Genomic DNA, 11,628 nt, shown 5'->3' with positions numbered 1-11,628 from the left:
TTATCACTGTACAGGTCTCCCAGGCTCCTTGGGTACAATATTACGGGAGGATGAACGTTTCGCCCTTACAAGCAAAAGTTTGTGTCTGGGGCACGTTTTGGAGTATTTCTTGTAAATGTAGACAGGGGATTAGGCAAAGGTTTGAAGGCAGAACCTTCCAAGCACCTCGTGCAAAGGTGGGGAAGAGGCAAAAAATAATTTGCAATGCAAATTCAATTTAACTCAGGATCGCCAGTCTTTTTCAACCGTTTTAACAGTGAGATCATGTGTATGTTTTATTATGGAAGAAATTACCGAAAATTTCTCCTCATAAGCTGGTGGGTTTACAGCAACGGCAGGGGCAGGGGGGGGGGGTGAAGTGTTTAAAGCTGAACTTTGTGACCTGTTTCTATTTGCAAATGCGCTTATTTGAAAGGTAAGGTGATCAAACTATTTGCGCACACTAAAAGAGAATACGGTTATGCACACTACAAGAGTACCGTAATAATCTCATCTAGACCCTCTTTACAATTTAAGTCTCTTCCTTAATAATCCCGTGCACTGAACTTGCATGGGATAAAAAAAATGTTTTAGCCAGTTGTTCAGACATTGTGAAAATGTGTTTTCCAGAAAATATCTATACTCCCCTCACAGAAGGGATTGGAATTTCCTGGGGATTGAGTGTTCTACAAGACCAAAAAATTTAAAGAAACGCCTGAAGCTTAATTGGGATTTCCAGAGTGGTTGGGAGGTCTTAGAAGAAATCCCTTCTGTCGGGAAGTTATGGATATTCTCTGGAACTACACAATGATGGTCACCTACACAAAACAATATCGAAGACACGATTGATCACTGCAGCTGTACACACAACTTAAGCAGTTGTGAAATTAAAGCCTGAAAAAAATTCAGGCCTGAACAGGATTCAAACCCATGACCTCAGCAATACTGGTGCAGTGCTCAAGTGTTCAAGACAATGTTATTACAACGTATCACAAATTGGAGGGTTTGACGGCTGAAGTGATAAATGATGTCGTGTGCAAAAATGCAAAGGTATCCCTTTCCAAGTTGCATCATAAGTATGACCACAAAATTTTGTCTTTAAAAGCCTTTTGTGTTTACTAACTGAACATCTACAGTAACATCCATCTTTGCCATGAATCTCATGAAGGAAAGATTTTGTAACAAAAAGATCGCAAAAAGTTACTGAATTAAGTTGAGGACACACAAAGATTAGCTTGACATTAAACAATCACAGTGTAGTTAGGGCAAATATATAATATACAAACTGCATTCAGGGTATTAATAAGCAGTAATTAACAATATCATAGGTTCAGATTGCACCCCATCCTCCTCATTCTCAGGTTGCACCTCTTGTTAGAAAATGTTCCTGGTTGAATGTCATGGGGTATCCGTGTTGAATTGTTCATAAATTAAAGTCGAAGAGCTTTGTGTTTCATTTGGCAACAGCATGCCGCATTAGAACACTGTTCAGTTTCTCTAGCTTTTTTATGTCCTGTTGTTGCTCTGTTCTGTACTTTAAACACTGAAAGATGAAAGAAAGGATGTTTATAATACATTGTAAATATAGTAAAGTTGCAGCACTAAAACCACACTGTCTCACACCATCACAGGTTCTCATGGTTTTCATAGCATTAAGCAACAGGCAGGGGGGTTACTCCCAAATTTTTGTCATGCAACGCTAACACTTTGCAAAGGCCATTTATACTCATACACTGTACTACGATTATCAGTTGAGTAAGGCACGACACAAGTCTGGTGACGAAGTTACCGTGTTGTCACAAACAACTTATCTCGTTTCTCAGTAAATGGTTTGAACCCAGGAGTATCAGTAGTTCGTATAGTGTGATCGTCCAGGTGAGTGTAGTTCTGAAAAGAACTGTTGTTGGTGACTGACGTTTCGACAACCTGAGCGGAAGTCATCTTCAGAGTCAAGTGAATAGTGTTTGTCAGTCGATGATCTTATAAGTCTGGTCCGTTGAACGTGATTGGTTAGTATAGCCATGATGGTATTGGCTGAAAGACTCGTGTAAAGTTTGTCATCAGTCATTGGTGGGTTTCGATCCGTCTATTGTTAGTCAAGTAGGTCAGTTTTGGTCCGTGTATTGTTAAGTCGGTCTGTTAGAAGTCCGTTTGTCGGTTTCGTTTCTGTCATGGATAAGTCGTTTGTAAGGCGCCGGTAGTTGTTGACATCTGTTAAGAGGCGTTTGTTCTAGGTTAGTGTACCAGCTTTCCAGAGTCAGTCGTTGAAAATAGTTTGTGCCTTACTCAACTGATAACCGTAGTACAGTGTATGAGTATAAATGGCCTTTGCAAAGTGTTAGCGTTGCATGAGAAAAATTTGGGAGTAACCCCCCTGCCTGTTGCTGGAAAGCTGGTACACTAACCTAGAACAAACGTCTCTTAACAGATGTCAACAACTACCGGCGCCTTACAAACGACTTATCCACGACAGAAACAAAACCGACAAACGGACTTCTAACAGACCGACTTAACAATACACAGACCAAAACCGACCTACTTGACTAACAATAGACGGATCGAAACCCACCAATGACTGATGACAAACTTTACACGAGTCTTTCAGCCAATACCATCATGGCTATACTGACCAATCACGTTCAACGGACCAGACTTATAAGATCATCGACTGACAAACACTATTCACTTGACTCTGAAGATGACTTCCGCTCAGGTTGTCGAAACGTCAGTCACCAACAACAGTTCTTTTCAGAACTACACTCACCCGGACGATCACACTATACGAACTACTTATCTCGTTTCTGTTAGTAAAAATATCAACAGCCGTGCATTGCCTGTCGTGTCGTGTACAATATTGAGCACTTTGCTGCCAATGACGTCAAAGAATAACAAGTTACCACTGGAAACGAAGTCAGTTGCCCTGGACAACAACATGATTTTAATGCTAAAACATGGTGACTAAACTTTCATCGCACCTTACTCAACTGATAATCATAGTAGCTGCCATAGTGAGAGTAAAGTGTGATGCGCAAGCACAAGGCAATGACCTTTGCCAGAGCTTGACACCCTGCGCTGATCTGGAGTCAATGAGAAAACCATTAGGCTATGGTTTAACAGTTTTGTTTGTTATCATAAGTTGTTGTTTTAGAGAGTTAAGTCCCACAGGTCTTCACCTAGCCTTGGTAGCAAGAAAAAGAATCAGGAGAATGGAAGGGGGGAGGGGGAAGGGCGATATTTTTTTCCAGAACCACTGAGTATACTTTGGAACTCAAACTATTTGTAAGGTATGATTTCCTTTGAAAATTCACACAAAATCACTACATGTACATGTTTACTTCTTAGTCTGAATATTACAAAGCTTCTCAAAGGCCAAGGTCCTTTGACTTTTTCTCTCCTGACTTACTTTATGCTCATTAAAAATTAGCAGATGGGAAGCTATGGAATTAAATTAAATTTTTCAGGACAAAAAAACCAAGACAGATGAAAACCAGAATATGAACATCAAATGCAGAAAAATGTCCCCACTTCACGATCAATAAGCTTACTTATTTTTAAAAAAATCGTTTCAGTTGATTGTTTACTTAACATCACTAGTTTATCGATAGTTACCACTTGGTCATCCGTTCCTTTGAGGACGAGTTTCCCGTCACAGTGGCGATACTTAACAACAAAACGGAACTGAAATAAACAGTTGAAAATATAATCTCAAAGTTTTGTACCACGTCAGCGAGTTGAATCAAGCACGTGTTGTAAAAAGTGAAGTTATAAATTGTATCGCGAAATTGTATACTAATCTAACACATTGCTCACCTTTCTTGGTTCAGCCACACACAATTGTTCAACTGCTGCCGCAAATTCATCCCAAGAATCAAAATAAACCATGTTTAACACTATTTCTCTCGCTAGTTCTCTCACGTAGAAGTCGCCATTTTCGAAATATTTCTTTTTATCCCCCACAAAGTTGGTTGTATATGATGAAATCTAATGTCCTCGCGAAATAAAATTCCGAGACTGCAGTAAACTTGTACAGTGGTAGCTTTTTCATCATTTTTACGTGGTGTATTGAGAATGTTGTGCCCTCTTTTGCGACGTTCAAAGTTTCATGTCACAATTTGCTTCAATACGCATTCAAATATATGTTGTTTTGTATAAATGACCTTTTTAACATTCTTTTGTTTCTTTTACAACTTTTCATCAGTTTCGTAAAAGTTTTCTTTTTGAAGGCCTGCACAGTCCTATGGGTAATGCTTCACCAGTCAGGTGCCACGCACATGACAAAAAATTTCGCCACAAAACAATAACGAATCTACATAAGCGCAGTGTAGTATGTCGTGATCACCGGAAAACAAGATAATGGCGAGCTGTGTGAGAGGATGTTGGGGAATATTTAGTGAAGAACTGAGAAAATTACGCCGGCCAGCACATCTGAGGGGGAGGTAATATCGTTTTCGTGTTTAAATTGTTTTGTTATTTCTCAATGCAATAAGTCATTTGCAGTGTCATCATTTCCTTGAATATTTTTGGTGTTGTAGAACTTACAGACGTGCAAGATACAGCGAAAAGGAGTTAAGTATCGAGGTAAAGAATCATACCTTTTACTGGTTTTGTTCTGAATGAAGGACTGTTAACTGGAATTAAGCAAGTATGTCGATAATACCGGTCGCTAGCATCGATTAGCATTGTTGTCGTAAAATTAGGTTTTAAATTACCAGTTGCAGCCTTCATGACTCGAAGTTTAATATTTGTTTAGTGGTATTCCTTTGTATTCGACAATCTCTGGAGATAAATTGAGGACTAGTAGAGGACTGAGTGGGTGTGAAGGGGAAGGCGGTGGGGGTGAGAAGTCATGGAGCTCCCCTTACCAGCCTGAACCCCCCCTGAAATCTAATAGGAGGAGAATGACGTATTATTGCATGTTTCTAGATTTTAACCCTATTGGCAACCTCTACTGAATTTTTACAACTGAATTTTTAGAACTTCAAAATTAATGAAAGATGTTTTTTAGACTGAGTGTCGAAAAGTAATTGGTTTTGCATCACTATAGGTAAAGGTAAAGTCTGCATACTAGCCAGGTGGCCCATCAGGCCAGAGCTTATCCCGGTTTCTGTAGCATGAAGCGACTAGGAGTATTTCTACTCCCCCCTGGATGGGATGCTAGTCCATCACATGGTTACCCCCAGCATTAACTTCGCCGGTACCCATTTATACACCTGGGTGGAGAGAGGCACTGTGAGAGTAAAGTGTCTTGCCCAAGAACACAACACAATGTCCCCATGAGGTCACCGTACCTCCCGTGCATCACTATACTACACAATAATGCGCTTAAAAAAACTTGTATTACTTTTTCATCCAATCAGAAGTAAACCAGAACCAATCGGGACCTGCCTGCACAGGTTTTCTCCTGCTTTGTGTCAGCTTCATGTAATTACTGCATGTTTTGATTGCATGGTGTCCTTTGTGATTGGTCAGAATGATTACTTTGGTTTTGGTTTTGCCACACTCAATTGAAAAGTGCTCTAAGATTTAGTTCAACTTAATGCACTTTCTATGTAAATTGATCACATTTGTTTATGTTTTTTTCAGTTTGAAAACTTGATAGATGAGGTATGCAATTATTGCTTCTTACTTGTATGTACTTCTAGTGTTTCTAAATTAAATTAAAATTCTTGTGAAAAAAATATTACCAGTCATCGTTATCATATTAGCCCATTAAAGGCTAATAGAATTTTGAATTGACAAGATTATAGGTATCAACATTTACTTTGATAAAGAAATGTTACGATAAACAGTTAAATGCAATTGAAATATATTTTAAATTCATAGATTATTAATAAATTTCTTTCTTTCCAGGAGGACTTCAATCCTCGTCCAAGGTATTTCTATACTGATTTAATGTTTGGTCTGTGAAACAGTCCAAACGTAATCTGGACACTGTGTCTGTCAACTTACATTTCAAATTTCTTCATTGCCCAGATTAATTGAAAAACAATAGATGTTGACTTGGTTGGCGTGTTCAGGCCTAAGCAAATACACCTTTTCCAACTAATTTTGATTGAAACAGTTGATATTACTATTGCATACAGTATAATAATTTCAATAAGGCAACTAGAAATGAGTTGTTTGCGATGAACAGATAACGAGTAAGAATTGAGCTTTTGAACTTAGAACTGAGAGGCTGAAAACTTTATTCATTGGCTATGTCTATGTCAATGTTAATTTTATTGCAGTCAATGGTCTCAGGGGCAGATCTAGAGGGAGGGTGCAGGGGGTGCGACCTCCTCCCCCCCCCCCCCCCCCCCCCAATGAGATGAAGCCTTCTTTATTTTCACTTTTAAAATTTGTTTACCTCATCAGTCAGTTATGCCATTCCTTAGAGGTGCACTCCCTCCTAAGAAAAATCCTGGATACCCCTGGGTCTATTCTTATGCAGTCTAACCTCTACTCGTAGATATTTTCTGCAAGGGTCACCTGTAATCAAACTTAATTACCGAATCATCTCCTAATTGTCAACAGAAACACGATTATGGTCCCAACAGTGCTGACTCAAAGTGCTTTGGCTGTAATTGATTCATAGGAGTAATACACGTACAATCCAAAATTCATAACTAAAAATAGACTGTGCAAGTGTAAGACAGGAGTCACTTGACACTTCTCTGTGTTCTTGTTGCAGACGAATTTTAACTGAAACAGAAACAGAGCTGATATCTCAGAAAAGGTTTAATGAACTGGTTGAGCAACAGAAGAAGGTAGATGCAGAAATTGATGCCCAGTTGTCCCGGCGAGAGGAGGATTTACGGCTTGAAGAGGAGGTGATTAAATGTAGCTGCATCTTTGGATGCAAGATGCGAGATGTAATTAAATCAGGCATGGATCTATGCCTGAGTTTCAACTGTGTTATGCAAATCAGTCAGTGTTTTCAGAATGACTCAGAAACCTAGGCGAAAGGGACTCAAGGAAGTTAAAATCAAAAATATTTCATGGGTGAACATGGCCTCAGACCCCTCTAGAAGCTTGTCTGTGCCTTCGGCATTCACTGTTTTGGAAATCAGTCACCAGTTATCCTAGACCCACCAGTGTAAATGTACCTGTTCAGACAGACTACCAAGCCGTTCTTTGAGAAGCAAGAAAGCAGTGGAGTTGTGGTATATTTTCCTTAGCTTTTTAATTCAGGTATAAAGTTTAGAAGATGATGACTTTATAATTTGTTGAAGTAGGCAGGTGATTTGGAAAAACCCTCTTTAACAAGCAAATCAATCATGTTAATGTACATAACACTTTTGTTTTAATTTTCTGTGTTACAATACACATTGTTTCTCTACCATTGTATGTTCTAGTGCTTCCTATTCATGTTGGTATTTAGTATTTCATATATTCTATGAAAGTTCACTTTTATATCACACCGACTAGCAGCTCATTTGTATAATTTTCAACCTGAAGATGGATGTTTGTCATCAGAAACATGTTTTGCAAATTTAAAACTGTGTTTTTATCTCAAAGAATCAGACACATATCTCAGTAGAATAGCTTGGCACCAGCTTGAGGTAGATGTCTACTTTTGACAGCCATCGGATTTCTTGTGTACATTTTATTACTAATTTTGTGTTGATTTACCATTTAAGGCGTACTATGAAGCTAAGAGAGAGGCAGCCCGTGTTGCTAAGCAGGCCAAGCAAATGGAGGTGCAGTCATCTTCTGGAATTTTATTTCAATTCACAATCTTAAGACTCAATGACAAATAAAATTATTAGTTCACTTTGTAATAAAGTTGAACCCTGCTGTCTTGAACTGGGAAATCAAAAAATAAATAGTTCAATAAGTCAGGGGTTTGAGGTAGCAGAAAGTAAGAGATTGAAAAAGTATATTCAAGCGAAAATGAAATGAGCTTGAGATTGCAAGGGATTCAAGATAAAGAAGTTTGAGATAGGGAGATTAAGCTTTATTTTAATTTAATTACCACTAAATTATTTATTGGGCAGTTTTACATAAGGAGCCTTCAAACCCTTACGGTTTTCTACAGCATATAAAGATGAACATTTCAGGAGAGTATTTATATGATTGTTACAAGTTTTGTAGCACTTTTATAGTGCTTGGTTTTCTATACTTAGCAAGCAATGTGTGCACAAAGAGCTACAACTTATTCCATGCTGTGCACACATAAGCCTACAGAGCAGTGTCACTGTGAGAGTACATTAGGGTTTGCATGTATTACTTGCATAGAGTACAGTGGAACCCCATTAACCTGGACACCTTGTTAATCTGAACACCAACAGGCCACAAAAATATGGCTGTATTAAGGGGTGGCCGTATTAGAGATTGTTTCAATAAGAAAATGACTGAATGAGCTTTTGTTTGGGCCAGAATAAAGTGGCTGTAAAAACGGAGTTGCCACAAGGCGGAATTCCACTGTAGTGCCGAAGAAAGGGAAAAAGCTACATCAGAGTGTATGTAAAGGACTAAGTACCGATATACCTAGTCATTATTATTTGTGTGTACAATGGGCTTGTATGCAAACATTTACGTAGATGTTGCTGTTATGATCCTAATCATTGACTTGCCGACTTATTACTGACTTGTAGGAGAATAAAGCGGCAAAAGAAAAGGATAAAAGAACTCGCCGAGGATTCCTGGATGATTCATCATTGTCATCATGGTTGTCGGATGATGGAATGAGTGTAGATAGGTATTAGTTAAATTGTTCGTTAATATTCAAATCATCTCGAGTGAATAGTATTCTAAGCCTTCTTGGCTTTTCCATGTTGTTTTAAAGTGGATCTGGCCTCTCGCAGGAGTAGGGTTTGATAAAACTTGTTCAGGTTCATAATGAAATATGTTTAACTGACACTGAAATTTTCTTTTCTTGTTTTTTTTTAGTACTGAACTAGACGTCGAGGACTTTGATGCATTCCTGGAAAGAGTAAAAGCAAGATCTCTTGGAAGCAGTCCTTTTGTTTGTAAGTCAAGTCCCATCTATAACACTCTTAGTTGTTACAAGTGAATATACGAAAGATCATTTATTTGAACTGCAGAGAAAGATATGGAGACATGATTGATCATTGCAGTAGTATACACAACTTAAGCAGTTGTGAAATTTAACCCTGAAAAAAATTCAAACTTGAATGGGATTCAAACCCATGACCACTGCACTCTACCAACTGAGCTATGAAGCCAACTGGGAGCTGGTCACAACATGGTCATAGGTTCAAATCCTGTTATATAACTCCAATGATCAGTCATTAGTTGTTGTCAAGAATGAGGTGACATTCTCATCATCATCTATTTTAATTTACAGCCCCAACTGCGACAGTGCCAAATGGTAATGTGCCTTGGGAAGATGCCTTAGCTCAAGGTATGGAAGCGACAAAGATAGCTGGAAAGTCACTTGACGCACTACATGGTTTTTCATCATCTGTTGATCTCGTATCAGTTAGTGAGAGATAGTAGTTAATAGAAATTTTGTAACATTAACTTTTGACATCATAAGAAATGTTGGGTATTCACTATCAGTACATCAAGTTTGTCAAAAATTAAGCTGATTTGTAGACTCATTCAACGTCAGTTGTGAACATTTTCTTGTAACATTACTGCTGATGTAATACAAGACTTTTCTGTACGTGTATTTTGATTGAAAAGGATTTGGTTTATCATCAGGTAGGATCTGGGTCAAAAATATTCCTTGAAAGATGCCAAATGTGAATGCTGTTTGCAACTAAAAATAATCATAAAAAAACAATGTTAAAATTCTTTACATTTATTTATAATAACATTATTACAAACATTCATGGTGCTTTCCATTCATTCAAGCTAAAATTCCAGAATTTTCCAAACAGGGGTACCCGGTAATCGGTAAACTAAAGGAAATTTCCCTGGAAAGTTTCTGGAAAATCTGAAAGTTGTTGAATTTCTGAAATGTAAACCATTAAACAGAAAATTCCAGAAACTCCAGAAAGAAAATCAAATGGAACAGAAATTCCTAGTAAACATTTTTTGAAAATTTGAGCAAACCTTATGAGGTTGTCCTCTTTTCTAGAAATTCCAGAGAATGCACTTCCAAGACCATTTGCAATCATAAATATTTCTGCAAATTCAATGCCAATTTTTCTGGTTTACTGGAAAGCACCCTTAAGTTCTAGTAACTAACTCAAGTGTATACAAAGTAATGCAGTGTTGTTAGTTTTATGATAAAGGCACTTGCTTGTTAAAAGTGAGTGGCCATATTTTTGTCTTCAAGGCAGAGATATTATAGAAAATGATAAAGGAAAAACAGTTTATTGCATTTATGGCTAATAACAGTAAGTTGTATATTATTTAAGATAACCCACCAACCTTCCATCAGTTACTTAATGTAAAAATCATAGACTTGGAATCACTTTTAAAAAGGCTTATTTGGACATCTTAAGTTCTCATCTTCTTTTATTAGTGATATCATTGATTAAAAACTTTGCAATAAGAGATTTTCCAAATTAAAGCCATCAGTATGTTAATGTTGGCAATCATACATGTGGCTACAGTACTATCAAATACTTCTTTTTCAAAGTTTTATTAATGTTTTGTGGAGCCAAGTGGTTTGAAAGCTGCATCACTCTAATAAGGATCAAAAGTAGATCAAGGTTTCAGTGACATTTCCTTGTATAAAAGTGTTTTTTTTTCTTTTTTCTAATTGCTAGTGTTTTGAAGAATTTATTAACCAGAAACCTCCCTAGAGGTTTACAAAACTGAATTAGAAATTCTGCTTATCCTAAATTAGCTTAATTGAACTTTGAACAGTCAGGCCAGGATATTAATTTTTAAATCTCATATATTACTGATCAGTGGCCAGGGAAAACATTTTTTCTTAAAAAATTATTTCCTGATGCACTTCATTGATAAAAGCATTATCTGACTTGACAACCAAGTCAACAAGGAGTGGAATTCATTGTTGAGTTTATAACTTCTATATTTTAGGAAAGTTTCTTTAGTGTGTCATCAAGTACACATTTTCAATGTTAACTGTACCCAGATGCAAATACAACTCTTTCACTGAGTTTGACAAATCTAAAATATAGTTTGTGTGAAACCAAACTGGATTTCCTGACAAGTGGTTTGTTAGTCAATGTGGCAGTTTTCTTCTCAATTAATGAAATTAAGGTAAGGACTGCAGCAGTAATTAATGCATCATTGAATACAATAAATAGAACCAAGATGTAAAGAAAAGTTCAGTTTTTGAGCTTGGCCTTCAGGCAAGCTGTAACTATATGATGTACATGTACAGCCCAAAAACTTTGCTCCTTTTCTTTAAGCCTTATCTTACCAGTCTGGGCAATCCATTTAACATTAAATTAAATAAACATGAATAATTCCTCTGAACAGTACTTCTGAAATTTGAATTTTCTCGCAAAATGTTTTGCAAAAACTGTCATTTGCCTATCAGGCAAGCAAAAGACAAAATCTACTTGCCTGACAACAAAAACCACAAGCCCTTGATTAATGGAGAAAAACTTTCTTGGCACATTGAGAACAGAATTATGTAAATGTGTGAACTAAATAGAAAGTTTGTAATGGATTGTACAACTGATTGTCTGAGGAAATCCAGCAGTTTTTATAAGATACATTTTTGTAGTTCAAGTCACATACTACTAAGTCTTTTCAGGAGAACTGTACTGTGTAATCCTT

The 11,628-nt window shown here is 37.2% G+C and overlaps 2 protein-coding genes across 2 annotated transcripts; one reads left to right on the top strand and one right to left on the bottom strand.

Annotated features, from left to right (window-relative positions):
• Window positions 1-347: 347 nt before the first annotated feature.
• Window positions 348-3,985, bottom strand: LOC145496090 (signal recognition particle 9 kDa protein-like). The gene is made up of 3 exons (XM_081475711.1): window positions 3,790-3,985; window positions 3,589-3,657; window positions 348-1,522 (listed from the first exon to the last, which is right to left on the bottom strand). The coding sequence occupies exons 1-3, from the start codon at window positions 3,859-3,861 to the stop codon at window positions 1,433-1,435; spliced, it is 231 nt and encodes a 76-aa protein (XP_081331837.1). The 5' UTR covers window positions 3,862-3,985; the 3' UTR covers window positions 348-1,432.
• Window positions 3,986-4,081: 96 nt separating this feature from the next.
• Window positions 4,082-10,376, top strand: LOC145494369 (uncharacterized). Its single transcript, XM_081473821.1, has 9 exons — window positions 4,082-4,415; window positions 4,512-4,557; window positions 5,563-5,583; window positions 5,830-5,852; window positions 6,650-6,788; window positions 7,599-7,658; window positions 8,556-8,659; window positions 8,851-8,930; window positions 9,269-10,376. Exons 1-9 carry the CDS (start codon window positions 4,333-4,335, stop codon window positions 9,415-9,417), a joined length of 705 nt encoding a protein of 234 aa, XP_081329947.1. The 5' UTR covers window positions 4,082-4,332; the 3' UTR covers window positions 9,418-10,376.
• Window positions 10,377-11,628: the final 1,252 nt, after the last annotated feature.

The sequence above is a fragment of the Orbicella franksi genome, chromosome 8 (genome assembly GCF_964199315.1).
Source record: "Orbicella franksi chromosome 8, jaOrbFran1.1, whole genome shotgun sequence".
NCBI lineage: Eukaryota > Metazoa > Cnidaria > Anthozoa > Scleractinia > Merulinidae > Orbicella > Orbicella franksi.
The sequence above is the reverse complement of the archived record's forward strand: the minus strand, read 5'-3'. Positions and strand labels throughout refer to the sequence as shown.

Coding starts and splice junctions, on each gene's coding strand:
- LOC145494369 (XM_081473821.1), top strand. CDS start 4,333: ATGGCGAGCTGTGTGAGAGGATGTTGGGGAATATTTAGTGAAGAACTG. Junction 5,584..5,829: donor TTGAAAACTTGATAGATGAG/GTATGCAATTAT, acceptor CTTTCTTTCCAG/GAGGACTTCAATCCTCGTCC. Junction 8,660..8,850: donor GATGGAATGAGTGTAGATAG/GTATTAGTTAAA, acceptor GTTTTTTTTTAG/TACTGAACTAGACGTCGAGG.
- LOC145496090 (XM_081475711.1), bottom strand. CDS start 3,861: ATGGTTTATTTTGATTCTTGGGATGAATTTGCGGCAGCAGTTGAACAA. Junction 3,658..3,789: donor GTGTGGCTGAACCAAGAAAG/GTGAGCAATGTG, acceptor TGTTTATTTCAG/TTCCGTTTTGTTGTTAAGTA. Junction 1,523..3,588: donor AAGGAACGGATGACCAAGTG/GTAACTATCGAT, acceptor TTCATCTTTCAG/TGTTTAAAGTACAGAACAGA.